The 21,334-nt window shown below is 42.0% G+C and overlaps 2 protein-coding genes across 3 annotated transcripts in view; one reads left to right on the forward strand and one right to left on the reverse strand.

Moving 5' to 3' along the window:
* The window catches only part of SNX30 (sorting nexin family member 30), a 47,867-nt gene extending 40,186 nt beyond the window's left edge, over positions 1–7,681 (forward strand). The window contains exons 8-9 of the mRNA XM_063181275.1: positions 4,980–5,132; positions 7,268–7,681. Coding sequence (XP_063037345.1) covers positions 4,980–5,132; positions 7,268–7,327 — 213 coding nt within the window. The 3' untranslated portion in view covers positions 7,328–7,681. The remainder of the gene's footprint in view (positions 1–4,979; positions 5,133–7,267) is intronic.
* A 5,283-nt stretch (positions 7,682–12,964) lies between these two features.
* SLC46A2 (solute carrier family 46 member 2) lies at positions 12,965–19,947 on the reverse strand. Of its 2 annotated transcripts, XM_063181273.1 has the most exons (4): positions 18,428–19,943; positions 16,835–16,918; positions 15,043–15,199; positions 12,965–13,594 (listed from the first exon to the last, which is right to left on the reverse strand). In XM_063181273.1, exons 1-4 carry the CDS (start codon positions 19,485–19,487, stop codon positions 13,537–13,539), a joined length of 1,359 nt encoding a protein of 452 aa, XP_063037343.1. In that variant the 5' UTR covers positions 19,488–19,943; the 3' UTR covers positions 12,965–13,536. The 2 variants fall into 2 exon arrangements, with proteins under 2 accessions (XP_063037343.1, XP_063037344.1); XM_063181274.1 differs by lacking the exon at positions 16,835–16,918 and having other exon boundaries at positions 18,428–19,947.
* Positions 19,948–21,334: the final 1,387 nt, after the last annotated feature.

A 21,334-nucleotide genomic window follows, 5' to 3' on the forward strand; every position in this document is an offset into this window, starting at 1 on the left:
TTAAAGTCCTATCCCTGGCACTGTGAAACTGTGTTGTTCCAGAACCCTGGGTTTGGCTGTGGAAAACTCCTTACTTTGCCCTTTCTACTAGGGAGCTCTACCTGTGTGATGCTGAACAGAGATGGCACGTGTCACTGGATGACAGGTTTTGGCTGGGCACCATGCAAAAGCAAAGCTGTGAACTGACGTGCTTATGCTGCCACCCGCTTCTGCATGAAACACAGTGCAAGAGCCTTTTCTTAAATCACTGCAGCTTTAACTGATGATGGCAATAGGGTTTGTTCCCTTCCTCTGCTTGGAGGTTTTTGGTTTCCCTTATATTTGTGTTAGTAATTAATGGGTGACTTTCCAGTATTATGACTACTATACAATAACGTTCACTCTACAGTAGGTTCACATAATATTTTGAATCTAAGAAGCTGAAGAGGATGAGAGCACAGAAATGCTAAAGTGTTTTTCTGATCTTCTGGCTATAAAAATAGTGGTGTACTAGATGTTTTGTGTTGCTCCTGTATTTGGATCTACTACCTGCCTCTCTGCTGGCTGGTGTGGTATACACTCAACTTCCTCCATGTAGCTTTGTATAAACAGGTGCTAGCAGTTGTACCTAGGATGGAGGGAACTAAATCTAGCATATCCAGCAAGCTGGTTCTTAGACATTTCACTGTACCAATCTTGCGCATGTTAAAAGTCCTTTGGATCTCATACCTCAGAGGGATTATTTTGAATAACTTTTGGAATACTTTTTTGAATACTTACCTCTTCAGAGTATCAGAATATTTTTTGGCAACTGTTTTACCTTTTTGTAACATAAGTAGTTTGTGTCATTTATGAGACGAAGTTGAACAAACTGTGTAGAACTCCTTACATGTTCACAAAATACTATCTCTGGGGTTTTCAGAATCTTTCCAGCTGGAGGATATGTCATTACCTGTAAGAGCTGATAGCTCAGAGCTGTGCCTAGAAGCATATCTTATATTCAGCAAGGTCTCCTAGCTATGACATGCTGTAAACTAAAAGCTGGCAGAGGGTTGCAGTCTCATCCCGCGGTCACAGGAGCTGACAGGTGCCGGCTAGCCGCTCCCAGAGTGACCGGTGGAGACCACGAATCCCGGCACTCCCAGGTTCTCTGCGAGTACCCCCGAGCAGCGGCTCCGGCTGCGACGTGGTGACGGAGGTGAGAGCAGGACTGCAAAGCACTGAGGTGAAGGAAGGAAGGAAGGAGCAGACACACATATGGGTGCCAAGGCACTTCATTGACCCAGGCAGGGCCAGTGACGGTGTCAGAGAACGACAGCTCGGGAAGCACCGATAAAGGGGATGGGCGTGATGGAGGAGACATGGGGGAACCAATGAACGAAGCCCAGGGGAGGAGCGAGGAGGAGGAACTGAACCAGGGGAGGAACTGAACCAATAAGAATGGCACAGGGGAGGGAAAAGGCTCAGGAGACAAATCATATCTTAAGTAAGGGATGATTGACATAGAAAATGCTCGAAATAAAGGGTGGGGGTAGTTACAATGATGGACAGGTAACTGGCGGGAAAATAAGGGATAAACAACTCAGGAACAAACCATTATGAGGGAGAACATGGAGGGAACAGAGGGTCAAACTAAAATCTTAACTTCTAAAAATAACCAACTTTACAATAAAACCCATATAGAACACACACAATGCTACAGAGGGTCATGTAATGGAATGACATTTGTCTTCCTTGGCATATTCACTGATTTGGTTGAAATTATGTAAAAAGATCCCAAACAAAACCTTAAGAGATCAAAGGCCTTTTTATAGATCTTGAAAGATAAGCCTATCACGACTTAAAAATCTCTCACTGGAGGGCATTCTGGGACTCCTGTGCATACACACAGCCTGGCATCACAGAGCTCACCAGGCCGTTAGATTGTTCTGGCAGTGAGATCAGCCTAGAACTCAGTGGGCTATGAGTGCAGAAGGCTTGCAGTGCTTCTGTGGCTCTCTGTCAGCAGGTACTGCTCAGAATGCTGAAACTTATACCAAAAGTCACCACAGCGTGGGTGGTGTTTACCAGTAGCATCATGGTGTTTGTGTGGTGTCTGCAACCTTTCAGTTTCTAACGTGTGCAGTGGTGAAATGCCTCTCACCCATTTCTGACCCATGCTGGAGCTGATTTTGCAGTAATCTAACCAGCACAAGAAAGGATGGGTGTGGTTTTGTTTTGGTGAGATGAAGTTTGCCTCTGATCATCTGTTGTATTCTGTCTACCTCAAGGCTTTGAAGTGTGGTGATCTATGGGAACAGTAAATATGGCAGTGCAGAACTTGAAGTAGAAGGTGAGGGGAAAAAGGCCTTGTAACAGATAACTGTTTCCCAAGAGCTAGGAAGGTAGAAATATCTTATGCAAAGATTGGTTGTGTAATTAATGCTGGATTTGTTGTACTTTTGGACCATTAGTTACTTGGTAATGATGATATGGAAGAGTTTTAAAGTGGACACACTGTTTGTAATTGACCACACCAAATTACAGATATTAGGCAAGCTTAGATTTTAAGAGAACAGAATCATTGTGAAGAGTGTTAGATGCAGAAGCAGAACTTTGTATCACATATGTACAACTTTATGCTCAGTTCTTGCCGGTGTATACCTCTCTCATCAGTTGAAATTGACTACTAAAATAGTCAATAAAAATAGTCCTGGCCCCTTTAAGAGTGTGTTGGAGTTTCAACAACAAGTTTGAGGGGTTTTTGAGCTATTAAGTAGTTGAGAGCAGGTATCAGTAAAGAAGTAGAATTTTCCCTGAGTCCAATCTACTGTCTTCCTGGTTCTTAGTTGTTAGCTAATATTTAGTGTCTCCATTGGTAAAAACAGATAAAAGTATCAGCTTTGATGCTTCAACTTAGGCTAAATTTGATGACAAACATATAATATCTCTTTGCATTTGAGTTTTCACTGATACAAAGTGCTTAAATGCTGTTAATTAACTTCAAATTTTGTTGTAACTACTGAATTGCAATTTATGTACTAGGAAGCTGCAGTTTGTCAGGTAAGGCATTTGCACACCCAGATAGGACTGCTGCATGTGCAGACACTATTGTCATGATGTCTTTGGAGACTTAGTTGGAGATAGCTGCTGTTCTTAATGAGAGCACACGTGACACATCTCCTGACCACTGGGTTATCCCTGTAGCTCTAAACTCATACAGCCCTCTCAGCCTGACCAACCAGAGACTTGCTGTGAGAAAGAACAGATTTTTGTGTGTCTTCATTGTGGTTTCAGATCCTGGCAGAAGAAGCAGGGAGCTGGTGAGTGCTTAGAAGCTAGGTTAGTTAGACTGGGAAATCTTGCGTGGTTTTGTTTCCAGACTTCATAAATATTTCTCTTGATAGCCTAGCTTTCCCCATTAAGATAGCAGAGTGCTTATGATGCAAGGCATACATACCTTGAGGGTAGCATCTCCTAAATCTTACAGTCACTGGCTTGGTTGTTCTTGTCTGCAGCCTGTGAGGAAACTTCATCTGGAGTTGTAGCAGAGTGAATTCTGTAGCCATAGGTAGAGTGCTCAGACATGGCAGGGAGAAGTATCTACTGAACCTTCAAGCTGCCTGTAGTGTAAATTCAGTTGTGTGAATAAAGGGGAACTCATATCCCATGAGTATAAAGAGCTCCTGCATGTCAGACAGGTTGGTTTATTGAAGAACAGATGTAAGACCTTTTTTGAGTAATAAAGTGATCAGTCCTAATCCATGTCCTGGAGCAGAAACACAGTCAGTGTGTTTCTGCCTAAATTGAGTACCTTGCCAAACTGCAAGATAGTAGCCCATCTCAAACTTCATGTAGGTATCCATGAAAAGCTTCTTTCTTACGTAGTCTGTTAATCCTCTTCCTTCTTTCAAACCCTTCAGAAAGGGAGTTTGCTAATAAACTATCAAGTACGAGAGGAGCTACCACAAAGTTCTTCAAATGTTCTTCATTCTGTATTTTGCCTTTGTGCAAGTCACAGCTTTCAGAGCAAACGTTCACTTCTCACTTTGGTACCAGGATTCAGGAGTTTCTTCTTCTGCACTCATGGGCATGTCCTTACAGGATTCCTGTCTGTGTGGACCATGCAGCAATGAGAAGGGGAAAAACGGTGTTTGTCTTTCCTGCTTGAGAAAACACTAGTAAATTATTCCTGTATTTGCCTGCTGATATACATTACATTAGTTAAAACATAAGCAAAGAACACCAACTTAGTTGGTCTAAAGTGTGTGTACCTTTAGACCAACTAAGTGAATTGGTCTAGAGGTAGGTGAGTGACTACTGTCAAAAATTCATTTAAATCTCTACCTCAGCTTGCAGCAGGCTATCCTTCAAGATGTCATGTGTTGCTTTTGCATGGTTGCATGTCCATTGTTGAGCTTAAAAGTCCATGAGCCAATCCCATATTGATGATCACGAGTGCTGTGCAGTTAAATTTTGTTCAGGAAGCCTGGAATGTTAAAATGGAAGCTAGAAACTAAGGCCTTAGAAATTTTATTCTGCAGCTGTCAATACCAAGATGTATCTACCTTTTTTGATAAACCTAAATGTTGTTGTTATATACACACTGGTGTAAATTGGGGCATTCCTACTGCAGCTGTAAATGGGAAGCAGAAAAGCTTGCTGTGGAGCCAAGCTGCTTAGTTTGAGCACTAGGAAGTGACGCTCAGTACCACTACTTATGCCAAATGGTTTTCCTGTGCCTTTAAAAGGTGCTTTCTCCACACCTCTCTATCTGGCATGGAGATGGACAAGCACAAGCGCTCACCACCTCAAAAAACAGCAAACAAATTAAGCAATCTCATATCCTCTCTAGTTCAGAACCATGGCTTTTTCCCTGCAGCCATAACTCAGCTGATTCAGGATAACTACTGCTTTGTGAACTTACCCTTTCTTCTGTAGTTCTGCTCAGTAAGGTTTGAACTAATTCAGCAATCTAGCACTCTTACTGACAGTTTTAATCTTCATTTATCTTGTTGCAGGTACCCACAGATGTTGAGAAATGTCAAGACCGAGTAGAATGTTTCAATGCTGACTTGAAAGCAGATATGGAGAGATGGCAGAACAACAAAAGACAAGACTTTAGGCAGCTACTCATGGGGATGGCAGATAAAAACATCCAGTACTATGAGAAGGTATGTGTCACTGTTGGAGCACTGGCCGGAATAAGAGTAGTATATTTTCCTCTGAAATTGTTATAATTCTTCAGGAAATCTTCACACTGTCTTGAAGACAAGAATATTAGATATCTGAAGCTGCTCTTTGTCAGAGTTGGAAGTTGTGGTCAAGTGAACTGTGTAAGACTAGTGGTCTTTTGCAAGTCAGCACTCTAACAGCGTTTTATCATGCATGCTTGTCTGTTTTGCACTTTTGAATTGAACAAATTACTGAGCAGCAGCAGTAGTGATTAAAAATCCCCCAGAATTGCACATACTAGTAATACTGCCAGAGTAGAAAAATCCCTGGATTCTGCCTTTTCTGAACAAAACTACATGAGTTAATGCACGGCCACAGACTCATATATAGATTACATCTGCTATGTATAAGCTATTCTAATTCCTGTCCCTTTGTGCATCATTCTGTCCCTTGTATATTAGTTCTGTAAACACCTAGCCTCTGCCCTTTTTCAGTTGGTGCATTTGCACCTGAGGTTTAGTGTTAGATTTTTTTGTATTTTTAGTTAAAAGGATGTTGACATTTAACTGCATATGCTTCCAATCTAATTTTCCTTTGTGCTAGAACAGTGCTGCCCAATGCAGTGGTAGATACCATAGATCACGGAATGATTTGGAAGGGACCTGAGGTCATGTAAGTGTCAACCTCCTGCTAGAGGTAGGGATGCTTTTCACTAGAGTAGGTGATTCAGAGCCCCATCCAGTATGAACCAAAAACACTTGCAGAGATGGGGCATCCACAGCTTCTCAGAGAAGGGTGTTCCAGTGTTTTCTTATTCTAAAAGTAAAGAATTTCTTCGTAATTGTCTAATCTAAACCTGCCCTCTTCCAGTTTAAAGCACTGTCCCTTTTCCTATCACTACTAGCCCTTGTAAAAAGTCCTCCTCCAACTGTCTCATAAGCCCCCTTTAGGTGTATTAAATATTTATGAAATATTAAACACTGCTAGAACTACTAGGCTTATGCATTGACTAGTAAACTATACTTAATCTTGTCTGTTCATGTTTACACATCTGTTTTACAAGCTTCTTCCTGTGCTAGGTTACCTCTCCATGTAATATTATATGCAGTACCTTTTCCCCTTCCAATCATAGTTCATAACTGCTCACAGAACTTCCTTCACCCTGGTCTCTCAGGTCTAAGGCTGCTGTGGAGGAGAATATTAGGGACTTCACTGAACATCCAGTAGTGCCTCTGCAATGACAGTTAGATCTGTACATTAGTTTGGCTTTTAGCAATGAGGGTTTTTTGGTAAGAAAGTGTCCAGTCACTTCAAGGTACACAACTAGAAGTATCCTATTCATCTGCAGTGCAATCAGCAAGGTTAGAAGGAGGATGTCTGTCAACAATGACTTGTGGATATAAGAGCTGCTGATGAGTTTGCCCAATTTCAGCATTTAATAATTTGGATTCCACGGTCTGCATTTGCCCAGTTTGACTTCTGAGCTCTTTGTGGTTGAAAGACAATAACAACATACAGTACAAGGATTTTAATAAGTGTATGTGTCTGGGGAAACGACTCCAAAGCCTGGAGTGGCTTTCTAATAACCCAGAAGCTACACTTATAATTCACTATACCAGGCACTTCCAGTTTGTCCTCTAGTGGAATTGAGTCTCAGAGCCATACTGGAATACACTGTGTCTCAGAATTAACTTCCCTAAATGCATGTTTTCTTTCAAATAAGTTTGCTGGAGGTAGTCTGTAATAGCTGCCATTGTGTCCAAATCAGCCTTCACCCACAGTCACGCCACAAAGATGTACATTTCTACTCAAAACAGTTCATCTGCCTAGCTGAAAGCTGTGATATTCTTCAGCTAGAAAAATCTAGGTTAGTATTTGGAAATCCTGGATGTTCTGATGATTTTTAATGGCTTGGGCCAGCTGATGACTTTGGAAAACTTGAATTTGTTGGGAAGGTTCAGCTGTTCTAATGCTTCCTTGCTGTTTGACATTCTGGGTTTTTTTCCCCTTTCTGTAATAATCTGTAAAGACCCACATTACTTTTCTTCCAGTTGCATGCTGTTGGTCTGGAAAGGTTGATCAGAAGTCACATGAACTGATATAAATTAAATTTTCTAAATCTTTCTTTCTTCAGTGCCTTACGGCGTGGGAGTCAATTATACCACTATTGCAAGACAAGCCAGAGACCAAATAAGAAGTACCTTCATGGACAGTCTAGCATTTCTGTGCTCAGTACCACTAGTCATACTGGAACTGTATGGAGGACTCTTTTTGTTAAGTTAACTGAATGACAGCTGCACTTAGTTTTTCAGAGTATCTGTTCCAGCCTATTTGAATTTTTTTTCCTCAATTTTTGTGTTTAAACTGGGGTATGTTTCATCTTTTTGAGTTATCTTGAATGGTTCCTTCTTTATTCTATGGAGTGATTGGGGTTCACAGAGAAAGTGCATGGGGATCTTGATAAAATTTACCTCTCTAGTCTGGAAGGAACTGATGAGTGGAACACTAAAAAGATGAAAATAAAACTCTACTGCAAGGTGCCAAATGACATCTTTATTACCATTCTGTTTTGTTTGCTTGGAAAAAAAAATACTCCTATGATACATTACTCCCTAACCAAATCTTCTCCTTTTTTTTTTTTTTTTTTTTTTTTTTTTTTTTTTTTTTTTTTTTCTGAATGGATAAAGAAAGGCTGGGAAAGATTATTTTCTGTTTTACTACCACCCATGTGCTCCCTCTGGATGAAATGGTCTCTGTAGACTTTTCTGTCCAGGAGTCAGGCTGGTTCTAGACAGACCATACCAACACCAGCTGCAGATGGTTGGTGATGGAAGCATGAACTGTGGTTTTTGTGAGTGTGGCATGCTGTTGGTTCATACTGAGTATCTTTGTTTACCTTGGTGATTATGAAGTAATGTCAGTTGACTGAAGTGTACTTGTGACTGACTTGGGGATCAAAACCAGCTTAGCTATGGGAACGAGTTGGACTGCTGCCTTTCAGAGGTTGTGGGAATGGGGAAGGATGGGTCTTTAATTTTCCAAAGGTAGCTCTGGAAGTTGCATGGTGGAGATCTCTTACACCATGCTTTATATATGGGTTTTACTAGAGCCACTTTAGGCTTGGTCACCTAAGATGTCTGCTCTAGTAAAAGTAGAACTCTTTCCTTTCTCCACGCTTTCTTTGCAGCAACCAAAAGCCAAAAGGTGTCAAATGCTTCCTTCCACCAAGCATCAGAGTGTGTGAAACTTGCCTTAAATGGGTTGGTGGGGGATAGATGGGTACCCTATTAGGTTCATACCTGTCTCTGCTGAACCACATGGCAAGTTTTTTAGGGCTACTTTTGTTACAGATCTATTTTCTTAGTAGTTTCTGTTGGCCTTTAGAATTGCAACTGCTTCTGCAAGTCCTTTTTTTATCCTTGCTCTTGCAATCCAACCTCAAGTAAATGCCTGCTTGGTGTTAATGGCCTTAGGCCATTATGCTGCCGTGATTTAACAATCCTAGTGAGGGGGTTGGGACTCATATGAGTGTAATACTGGGATTTAGGGCAATAAATAACACTGTGCTTACTTTCTAAATTGGAGTGATTACTTGTTCTCTGGCAATGTTCTTGCAAAGAATGTGAGCAGTGATTGATTTTGTGCAACTTCTCTGCTCTCCTGTAAGATACCCACCAGGTACTAGTTTGATTTGGAATTTTTTCCTTCATAAGCACCAACTGAACATGCAGCCACCCTTCTCAGCCTGGTGGCTTTATGGAACTCTCAAGATGAGTTATTGCAGCACTGTGGTAGCTGTCAGGCTAATGAGATGGTGCTCTCTGCATGAAAAAGTAAAATATAAGACATTTTAAGAAATTTTTCTTTTTGGCTCAGCCTTATTGTCAACTCTTTGGTACTAAACAAACTATGTTTCTTGTTTAAGATCAGTTTGTCAATATGCACTTTTTGGTGTAAATGAGGACTCTGGTTTAAGTTACTGTTAGGTTCAGAATCACAGACTCCCCTTGTTCTGGGGAAGTACTTAAGGGCATCATCTTGAAGCAGTCTAGAATAAGCACTTGCATACTATCCAACAGTCTGTCCTTCAGGATTACAGTCTTCCCCATTTTCCACGAAGAAACATCAACATGCTTTTTGACTTAGTTCAAAAAGAACGTGGAATAAATGGAATTTTGTTATTGACTCTACAACATCACTGGGACTCAAGCAAAATATACCTTGAACTAATATTTAGTCAGTCTTCCCACCATCTTAGTAAAATAAACAGCACAAGATGAGTAGAAAGAATGGTGATTTCTTTCCTACAGGTGGTTTCATCTGATGCCTTACAACACTAAGGGGGTCTTCCTGCTTTGCTTTATGTCAAACTGAAATGGGTGTTGCTTTTGGGGAGTTCAGCAATTAACATCACAGCTGTTCAAGAGAAGCATAATGGACAGTGGAGAGTACCAAGTGAAGCTCAAATCAGCATGTTACTGTTGATGCCGGAGCTGCTGAAGATCGAGCTACCTTATGTGATCTGGACTGAAACCTTTTAAGCTCTTACAAAGGCAGTAAAACTTGGCATTCAAAGGAAGAATCCTCTGCAGGAGGGTTTGCTGCGGTGTAATAAGGGTGTACATAGGTGGGTCTCAGTGCCTGCAGACTGTGGAGTGGTCTGTTCTTATGAAGAGCTGTTGTAAATCACAAGATGACTGGGGGAGAGGCTGTGGGTGAGGTGTGGGGAGGATCCTGATTGTGATGTTTGGGGCAACCATGCCAGTCAGGAAAAATACAAAAGTTGCAGGAAATTCCTGTAAGATGCAGGATGACACTTGTATCACATAACTGCTGTTAGAAGGAGCTGAGTCCTGAACTGACAGTGAAACTCTTGATATGTAATCCTGTAGTCCTTGTAGAATGAAAGTCTTTACTTTGGATGGTCTACACTTCCCTGGGAGAAACAGAAGATGTTGTTAGAGGGAAGCAGGAATAGTGCAGGAGCTTCATCTTTTAGTCACTTGTTGAATGTTAAGTCACTGAAGATGACTCTGCATGTGCACCAAAATGACAGCAAAAGTAGTTGGTGCCCTTTTTATGGGCCTGTTTAAAATGTGGTTCTTTCAGCAGTCCTTAAATCAGCCCAGTTTTCCTCATAATCTGTAACCGGGGCAAGGCCCTCGCAGGGGATGCATAATTCACTGCTGCCCAGTTACTTCTGTATAGTTTCTGTGGTGTTTGTTTCTTCTGTTAAGAGGCACCAGCACAATAAAGCAGGCACTGAGCTCATTTCTATGCTCAGTAATGAACCATGCATTGTTCATGTATACCTTTATCAGGATCTAAATCTTGCAATAAACATAGATGTTAAAACATCATGGCTTTTTCAGGTATACATTGAAAAATGAAAAGGTAATTTGTGTAGCCCTAAAGACACAAACAGTTTTGGTGTGAATTATATTAAAGAATAAAGTATGGATTCTTCACTGAACTCTATTTGGATTTTTGCTGCACTAAAACTTATTCTGAGTATAACGTAGTGGAATAACTGATAGAAACAAAGCAGGAGTGGCAGAGACAGTTCTGTGAAGGCGCTGTGCAGTAGCCTTGAAGCAGTGGCTCTGCATAGCCTGTTCATGAAACATTTCTTCAGCTGTCAGTGCTGCAGATGCAAGGGTACAAAATAATTCTATCCCACATAGTAGGGACTGTTCATTACTTTAACAGGAGCCATGTTTCTGTTAAACTTGCACAATTTAACTGGATATCATTACGATTATTGTTGCAGACTGTTGAAAATCCTTGTCCTGATTATCACTGTACAAAATTGTATAGACTAAATTAGCTCATTAGATGTTCTGTCATCTTAAATTCTGAAGGTAGAACATTCTTTCCTTGGGTGTATTAAACTTTTACTACAACAACACATAGGGAAAATCAGGACTTTTTTTTAAAAGATGGGCAAGTTGCTACTACTTGTTGGATTTTTGTTTTCCTCTTGTGAAGTAAAACTGGGGATCACAGGAATAAACTTGCCTTCTGGCAAACTGAATGTGGCATTTAAAACTTTTTGGGAGTGCTGTTGAACCAATTTACAAATGAAAATGGCAGTGCTTATTTCTCTGCTTAGCACTTGGAAGTCCTGCTGAACTATCTGACTTGTAGAAGTACTTAGTAATGAACTGGACAGGTTTTAAGGTTGCATGCCTAAAGCACAGTAAATTTGCAGAAAATAATGAGCTTTCCAAAGAGGCACAAGTAGATCACCCTTACGTAAATGGCATGCTAAGACAAGGCTAGTCACTGTCCTAGACTACTTTGAAGGTCTTGGTATTCTGTGCTTTGAAGCTAATCCATTACCTTAACCTGGTGCTGGGATGTGTATCCATACCTTCAGATCAAGCTGCAGCATTGTGGCCAGTGCAGCATTCCCACTGCACAAAGAGACAAGTTGCTGAGGGCCAGTCTTACAATAAGAGCCAAAGGGCTTTTGTACAGAACACAAAAATAAAGAAGCACTGTCCTTGCTCTCACTTCTCTGTGCCTGTATCCCTCTGTCCCTCCCTAAGGTCTGGAGAGTTGTGAAGGCAAGCTGGCTGTGAGCTTCACACACTGTGTGGAAGGTGTCAGTGATGGGGACCAAACTGACTGGTTTGGTGCTGGTTCCTTGTCCAGACTCTTCTGCTTTCACTCTAAACCCACTCACCAGAACTAGAGTCACTGTTCATACCATTAAAATACAAAATGAAAGCTGTGAAAATACTTGTCTCTGTGTGAATTAGCTAGTAAACAATGTAAAAATGGGAAGGAGGCTTTTGTTTCCTGTACTTGGTCAAATCTGGCAACTATGCTCTTGTTCAGACTCGCAGGCTGGGAAATGTCTTGCCTTCTGGTGCTGGCATGTTTCTATACCCTTTCATATATCTCTTTAAATATACTTTGTGCATTGTTTACTATGGAGATAGTATTGATGGAGAAAAATGCTTTGAGGTAAAACTGTTTGTAATTCTATATTACTGTGTAATTTTTTTTAAAATGCACCATTTGTTTACCTCAATTAATTTAATGGAATGGACCAATAAATGTATTAAAAGATGACTCCTTTACTTAGAATAAAGTTTCATTTTTTGTGGTCTTCCCTGGTGAAATGATGCATGTACTTATTTTGTTAAGCAGCTCACTATCTTACTGCAGAAATACCCTTCCCCTAAAATCTTTCATGGTTGATCTAAATAGAAATCATCTGACCTGTTGTTGCATTACTTCTGGTACTGAAAGTGCAGGAACTGAGGAAAGATTGGTGGGAGGAATGGATGGGGGGGGACAGGGTGACAGCAACTTCCTCAGAGGCAGGGATTGTGTAATGATGAACCAACTTCTGGTTGCTATACCCCTGGCTCAAACTGAAGCTGCCTGATTTGCCTCCAGATTATTTCAGTTATTTAAGGGCTTTTAACTTCCCTTTACTTAGTCCAGGACCTTGGAAGCCTCAAGTCAATTAGCATGTAAGCAGACACATCCTTGTGAGACATGCCACACTTTTGACTAATGTTTGGATTTATGTGACATCATCTCATGCTAGCTGCTGTATTGTATGAGGTTCCTTTCCGACCCAGATAAAAGCTTTGGTAACACAGTAACTATTACATGGTATTAGTGTCCCTACAATTCCATAAATCCTGTAGGAGCTGTGTGCTGCACTTAGCTGTTCTTTACCTGTGATAAGAGTAGCACATTGTGGTGGTGTGAGTTGAAACACCAGCATTAGCTCTTGAGTCTTAGTCCTTGCATGAGCTCTGTTGAAGCACTGTCCAGTGTGACATTCTCCCAGAAATCAGGGACATGAACATCTGTTCAGGGGTGTTTTATTGTAGGGATTACTAAAGTTCTGTTAATCTTACATATTTTATGGTGTTATTTCTCTATTTAATGGTCTTGTACACAACATTAATTGGCTGGGCTGGTAACATCTGCTGGAGGTGGCGAGCTGGTGTGTCCTGCTGATGGACCTGTGCATGTAGCATGTGGCTTGCAGCCAGAGTCACAGAACTGCCCTGAGATTTCTGAATGAACAAACAAGAAGGAACGAATGGAAAACCAATCCTCTGCTTTCTGCTTCCACTCTGAACGATGTGTCTGGAAATGCCACTTTCATTTCTAGCCTATATCCTTGTGCCTCTTTGGTATTGCTGACCAGCGTAGCAAAGAGCAGAATGCTCTGAGGACTGCTGGTGTGCAATAGCTAATGCACATACTCTACAGGATGGGGGGTGTGCTGCAGAAATAACAAGGCAAACATCTCTTCTTGGGCGAAAGGCTTAGTGGCTGAGAGGTTGTGGCATGCTGTGAAGTGGAAATACAAATGCTCTGTACCCTATTGTGTTGGTAGGGACTAATGACAACAACCAGAAGATGCCTCTGTTACTCAGTCAGAATCTCAAGGGAGCCAGTGGTTGACCTTTGTTTGATGGCCACAAAGCTGTAAAGAACAAAAAAAAATGCAGATAATAAGAATTAGCAAACTACCTTCTCAAACTTAGTTTGCTCTGTCCACATCTATATCTTAAACTTTGCCGGGGTATCTGGAGCTGGCTGCGTGCTAATGGCATTCCTCTCAATGGTCTGCCAGCCTCTCTTGTGTGCATTCAGCGACATTGGCACCATCTGTCATCCCTCACTTTAATAACCCGTGTTTGTACTGGTAATGGTGCTTCTATTTGGAACCTGTATTAATAAGCATTTGAGTAGCTAGCAGTGACCCCTCTTAGAGAGAGGGTTGCATATAAGAAACAAGTCTTTCGTGTCTGGAAGATCTGAGAAGGAAAGCAGAGCCAGGGGAATGATGAGTAGAAGTAGCCTTCCTCACACTAGTAGTCCTAAAGTCACTGATTGTCAGATGCATTCACAACCCCAGAAAGCCTTTGGTGCTCTGGATGAAACAGAGGTGGTGGGGGAGGAGCTTTCCTTACAGGCTCTGCTTCCTGTCTTGGTGGTGCAGCTGAAGTCAGTATACATTGTGCTTTTAGACTTTGTACTACCCTATTTTGTTTAAACTACAGCAGAGCTAGGCAAGAATTTTGCCTAGAGTCAAGCATTAGCCTGTCCAGTACATGCCTTACATCTGAATGAAGATATTCTTCTTAAGCGGATTAAATACTGACATTATCACAGTTCACTTCATACAGAAAGAATCTTGCCATTTTTGGTAAAGCAACAAGCTGGAGAGTCTTGGGGAGACTCTAAGGGACAAAGTGAGACTTGGAGGGAGATCCTTCAAAAATTCTGTAAAAGTAGGTGGAGGGCTTGTTTCAGCTTTCTCTCTTCAAATTAAACTGGTTTTGTGCTTAAAAGTTGTTCCTGAGATTGTATTTCGCAGCAGTCACTCCATGGTGGTACAGTTGGGCAAATTCAATGGACCAGAAAAGTAACCTTTTCCTTCACTGTGGTAATAGTGTCTCTTTGAAACATTTGAGGAAGACTGAAATTATTCTTTTCTCAATGGATAAGTAACATATAATGGAATTTTTAAAAAACAATTTACTTTGTGTAGGGTCATTCCTTCATTCCACTTAGTACTATTTTCACAGTACCAAACAATTACATTTGTGTGAGTGCTTTGTCTCTTGGGATTATCTGTTAAACTGCCAGATACTCTTCCTACAGCAATTCATGTTACATTAAACAAAAATAAGATTTAAAAAAGCACTGGCTAGACATTGCAACTTTCATTTTTTGAATCTCTTTGATATTTGTCAACTCATTTCTGCAAGTTTGGTTTTTTCCTTTTTTAAAAAATTCAATTGGTGTGGGGTGTTGTTTTCTTTTTAAAATTATTTCCTATCTGCTTTATAAATTTTAGACCTACAATCAGGAAGTACAGAGAAAATACAGCATGTCTTTTTCAACAAAATCTTTCCCATTTCTTACCTTAAAGGGAGGAGACTCAGGCAGCCGACTAGAAAAGACAAAATGAAGCAGAAGCCGCTGTACCAGTCCAGTGTGTTTTGATAGATCTTGTTGTAGACTGTAGATGTCACTACTCCCGTGGTGACTAAAGACAGCTGCAGCAGGACAAACACCTTACCTGTAAGAGAAGAACATAGTTTGTTGCTGGAGATTAACAAACCAGCTGTGGTATCTCTGACAAATTCAGGATCACAATTGTGTAGTCATTGCTCCACTAATACCAGATGGCATGAGCTTGTATCTGCTTCTGTTCTAGACAACAATTAAATAATTTTTCCTTTTAGGTGTCAGACAAAAGATTCAACTGGACAAAACATTCAACTGGAAAACTGTCTGCCTAAAAAGTCTACATATAAAGGTAGCTACTTGTAACAGCAGCAATAAACTGCTCAATAAGTGCTCCTTTTCCTAGAGGTAGAAAAATAGTCTAGAGTTGACATCTTCAGGACAGGAGACATTTTAGTTAGGGTCTGCTTCTGGCCTAGGCCAGAAAAGTGGTTCACAGGGTTGAAATTACAATAATGCCTGAAATGGGGATGTGTGTGTGATTTGTATGATATTTCATGTGGAAGAAAGGCAGAAACTGAATTCTAGTTGAAACCACTCTTTACTGAAGGGTTTCTGTCATGGTGAATGGGTGAAAGGGAAATAACCCAGCGCGGCAGGGACTTGCAGACTGGGGGCAAGGTCAGGGGTGTATGCTGAGCTTGCTGCCCTTATAGCATTCTGCAGCCACTCAGCACCAGGAGATGAAACTGCGACCAGAAGGCAAGTGCTGCTCTGCTGCAGGGTCCTACTCTTGGTCTGGACTGACGCCATTGTCATGTGCAGCCCATATGGCTCAAGGTGGAGATTAAAAATGTTTGATTTATAGTGATTAATTTGGGATGTGAGCTGTGCTGTTTGTGGCAGGGAGATGATTTTGCTATGGTGGATGTTGAGGGAGCACAAGCAGTAGGAATGAACTGGTGACAGAGCAGTGTCATGTTCGTATGGCTGAAAGGAAAAGGATGTGAAGGATGCAGAGGAAACTTGTTTGGAGGAGGCATGAGCAGTTGTGGGCCTGAGGTGCTGTTTGAATGAATGGCCAGTCCTGTATCTTGTGTCTAAATCTAGCTCATTGGGGTAAGGTAAAAATGGTAGGCCTCAATATGCTGCTGTAAAATACATTTTACTAATTTTTAATATGTAATTTAATGGAAAAGAATTCCAGCCACTATTCCAAGACAGGTCAATTTTTATGCAAAAGTTATTCTTTGTAGTTAAATTAAGTGTGACAGGAACAAACTGCAAACACCTGAAGAAATGTTTAGAGAGCATAACTGAAAAAAAGATTAAAATAATCCATCCTTCCCAAAGCTGGAAGTAAAAGAAGCCAGATATAAATGGTGTGACTATAACAGTGCTTCAACTCAATGTCCTGCTTTTCTTGGTTCTCCCTGCAGTACTGTGTTTTTGAGAAGCACCTCAGCTATTTTCCCTACCTTTGAACTATGCACTGATTGTAATGTTTTGAAGTATGTGCTGAAAATTCTGTTGATAAATGATGATGCAACCAAGGACAAGAAGATTGGATTTGAGAATCTTGTCCAGCAAGTTTCTCTGCTTCTCCCTCCCTGTTTGTGGTATCATTTCCTCTGGTATTATTACACAAAGCACAGATTGCAGCAATAACTTACTTTTCTCTTAGTACTCTAGGCTAAATAAAGGGATTTCAGGGGGTTTTGGTCGGTGAGGTAACCAAAATACTCACCATAGGATGATCCTTCAACATGCTTAGATAACATGGATCTGATGGTTGGTAAGGGGATGAGGGCAAAGAGCATCACTGCCCGTGCTGTAATGCAATGAATTTTGAGTTATCACCAGTATCTGCTCTTTGTGATCCAGCACAGCCACTGCTTTTGAAGATTGTACGCCACTGGCTTAGACAGACACCTTGTCTCACCTTTTCTCTGCTAAAAAAAGCCACCTATTGCTCCCATTTTCAGAGGTCCTTTGCCCAAACTAGACACAGTCTCTTGTTCTCAGCCAGACATCCCAGCATAAATGGGGTCCTCTCTCTCCTTTGAGATCCATGAGGATGATGATTTAAGTTTTAACATGCAGAGAGCCCTCTGTGCTACACAGCCTGGACAGGAACAGTACATTCATAACACTGCATCTGTCTTGCATCTCGGTGCTTCTGGCTTGCAGTATTCTAGCCTGTCTCTACTGTGAAAATCTGTGGGGAGCTGGAATTACCTCCTTGTCAGCAAAACCAGCCTCAGTGAAGACTTGGTCCATGTCTAGTGTACCAAGGTGTTTCTGCAATGCAGGGAATAAGCATCCAGCACACTGCATAGCAGCAGGCCTTCAGGATGAAAATGAGCTGAATTATTAAGCAAGCTTTTTTATTTTCTACTTCATTTTTCCCCCAGCTTGATTGGCTAAACAAACATTATCTCTTAAAATTTTCACTCAGTGTTTGGCTTAGTACACAAATACAATATCCTACCATCTTTCCCTTTAGAAAAACTTTGTTTAATTTTCAATTCCCCGTTCCCTGTAGGGACAGACAGAAAAAGCACTTCAGAGTGTTTATCTCCAGTGTCTTTCTCATTTTGAGAAATAAAACCTTAAAGCCATGCAATAGATAATACTCTGTGAGATAGATCTGGCACAATGCATGCAGTGCTTGGATTTTGTTTTTCATCACAGGTTAGCTCCCAGAAGTAAACTTGCCTTTCCTTTATCATGGGATGCTGCCCCATCTATTGTTACCTGTCCCTTAGTAATTTATCTAACAGTGTGAGACCTGTAAACTACATTATTGTGGTATTTTACAACACCAATATTTCATTAAGTTTCCCATCAGTTGTAAGTGCCTTCATATGATAAAAATAAATTACACCTTAAGATGTTCCCATAATAGGAAGCCTTTGCCATTTTGCGTCTGTTGTAGCCTTAAGCCTTGCCTCAGAGGAAGCAAGTGCTTCCTATTGCTGCAGTGGTGCAGTCCCACTAGCACAGGGAGTCAGCAACAATTCCCAGTCTCCCAGAGTGTGAACACTGCTCAGATCTGGTCTGTGGCCAACTGATGAATTACAAGTCAATGAGTCTTAAACTAATCCTTGGCAGAAGTGTATGCCCCCTCAGGATGTTGTGTGCTGAGTCTTAAGAGTACTAAGGGAGATGTGGGGAAAGAGGAGTAAAAAGAATGCTTTCTTGCAAATTGTTCCTGTGATGATCTGCCTAACTCCCTGCTTGAAAATTTGTCACAAAGCAAAGCAAAAAGCCCTTCCAGTGATGTTGAAACACCCATTTCTCACCTGTATTTGCTCACGTGCATGACTGTTCAACTCACCAATGTAGAACAGGAACGTCCACTGCACGAAGGCCATGATGAGGATGCCAGCGCTGAATGAAGCTACTCCGATCATGATCATGGTAATATCCCTCATGTATCTGGAGAACACAAGCACCCCTAGGAAACTGGTAATGAAGATCACATACCCAGCAGCATTGCCGTGGCCAATCTCCACAGCGTTCCAACTTAAAGGTTCCCTGAGCAAGAACAGTGGGAGTACGTTCATGGCACCAACCACAGCCAGGTCATAGAGGATTGCTGCCACAAACAGCAGGATGATGATGAGCTTCGAGGGTGACACTGGAGTGAAGATGCTGCTCTCTGAAGGCTGGGAGCTCCCTGCTACCACTGCTTCTGGTAGCTGACCACCCACCTCCTCTGCACTCTTGGCTTTGGCTGGGCAGGGAGCTGCTGGCTTGGGGACTGTGAGGACAAAAATGCTGTAGAGGAGACAAAAGGCATAGCAAGCAATGCTGCAGCACACCAGCACGGTGCCTTCTCGGTAGCGGTTGCTGAAGCCAACAAAGAGATAGCCAGATGCCATGCTTCCCAGAAAGCCAGCCAGGCCATACACCAGTTCAATAATGATGAGCCGCAGAGACCTCTTGCTTTCAGAGGACCCCAGGGATCCCAGAGCCATGATGCCTGCCCAAAGTGTGGTGAAGCCTCCTGTCAGCCCATTTAAGGCAGCAGCCCCATACATCACCTCCACTGGCCAGCCCAGCAGAATCAGGAGGAGCAGGAGAGTTTTGGAGCCCAAATAACCAAGAAGAGGGAAGCAGATGGGGATCTTGCGATGTATCCTGTCCCCCAGCTTGGACAAGCCATAGGCTGACACCAGTGGGCTCAGGCCCAGAACTAGGTTGTAGATGATATAAAAATTAGATACAGCCTTCTGCTGAGCATCTTCCAGGACATGGGCGGGAGCAGTGCTGTTGGTCTGGTTGTAGTAGTTCTTCACCACCAGCAGCAGCGCTGTGTCATAGAAGGCGCTGGCCACCTGGGAACCCGCGACCACCGGCTCAATCCATGTCCTCATTGCCATTATTCCCACCATGCTGCTAGCTGCCACCTCTTCTCGGAGAGAACTGCTTTCAGCAGCGTTTAAGGAAACAGCATGTGAGGAAACAGCTCCTCAGAAGGTCTGCTCTGGAGGCATGTTTGGAAACAAGCAGCGAAAGGACCGCCGGGCCGCGCAGGACTGGAGAGTTGTGCAAGAGATGATCTGGCTGGCAGGATACTCGCAGCTCACCTTGCTATGTGTACACACACCTGCACATCCCTGGGCTGCTCTGAGCTCTGGCTCACCCATGGGAGGCTTTTGTACAGCCAGAGAACGCCCTGCCCTTGTCAACTGCTGCTGCTCCTCTTCCTGGTGTAGTTTCAACAGAGGTCAGATGACCTGGGGAATTTCTCTCTCCCAAAATAGGAAGTGAAAATGTCCTGATCAAGTAATTGCTGTAATTTGGGGTGGTGGTTTGTTTTTTGTTTGTTGACTTTTTGGGTGTTTTTTTTTCTTCTTTTGGTGTCCTTCATATGTCAGAGGACTCTCAGAGTGGTTGTGGGGGCAGGGAATGGCTATGCGCCTTTTTATCAGATAATTTGTGAATTCCCCTTTACTGCCAGCTCATTTTTCTTTTTTTCTACAACAAATATGACATTGTCTCTTTTGCTTTTACTTGCTTCTGTCTTCCCTGTTGCTGCATCATGCCCCTTATGTCATTGTTGTTTCAATAATGCAGTCAGGAAATTACACCAAAAAGAAATTAAAAGGCAAAAAGTGTCTTTCTGGTAACCTGTCTCCTGTGGCTGCCACCCTGCTTGCTGCATCCTTTGGCTTTACAATGTGGGAATTTGCAAGAGGAGGCAATTTATCCAGAGGCATCAATGAGCACTGTGTCCCAGTAATCAGCCAGCTCACCTGCAGGCTGAGGTGGGTGAGAGTCCACCTCTGGAGAAGAGTTTCCAGCCCTAGCTCCTCAGGGAGATGGTTGTGTATCTCTTCAGGTGCTTATTTCCATCGACTCTCAAGCTTTGCAGCTTGAAGTCAGTTTCTAGTTTTCTGCTGCCTGAGGGGCAGGTAAAGTGCCCACTCAAGCAGGGCCCGTGGGCACAGCAGTGCTGCTAGCCAGAGGCACAAGAAGCTCTTGGACCAGGATATGGTGCCAGCAGGCTGCCAGCTCCAAGGACAATGCTTGCAGTCCCAGCTGCAGGAAGTACTTGAGGGATATTTGGCAGTCTCAAAAATGCTAACTTAAATGATAATGATCTCATTCCGTACTGGTTTAATGAATCATAACAGGCAGAAAAACAATCTGTTCTAGGAAGATTTACGGTCATTACTTTAAAAATAAATTACTGATAAATTTGAAAAAACAATGTTAAAGCCTCCATCTGTCGGACTCTTTGTTGACTCAGGTGACATTTACTCAATGCCATGGCTCAAGAGTTTCTTTTTTTCACTCTGTTTGGTTGTGTAATAATTTTTGGCTTATATTTCAAATACAGAAAGAAAGGTACAGGATCTAACAGGGAAAGGAGTGGGGAACTGACCACTAGAATGATTTGCTCCAGAAAATTCCACCTTCATCAGAGAAGTTTTTTTAGACCAAAAGGCTCTTAACTAAATTATGTGTGTTGTGCCAAGAGCTGCCTTTTTTTCTTTTACCCAGATTAGCTGCAAAAGGTGTCTAGTTTCTTCAGTTTTTATTGAGAAGTGGGACAGGTTTTTTTCAGCAAACCCTGAAATATATCCAGAGGACAGAAATTCCTGACAGCCTTACTGAAAACCCCACAGCATCAGCCTGTGAGCAGTTTAAGCAACAAATGCAACCAGAGGAACTACCACATTTCACTTCACCCAGGGAGCCTTGTGTCTCCCACCAGGATTACAGGGAGAGAAAA

Source organism: Melospiza melodia, chromosome Z (genome assembly GCF_035770615.1).
Source record: "Melospiza melodia melodia isolate bMelMel2 chromosome Z, bMelMel2.pri, whole genome shotgun sequence".
NCBI lineage: Eukaryota > Metazoa > Chordata > Aves > Passeriformes > Passerellidae > Melospiza > Melospiza melodia.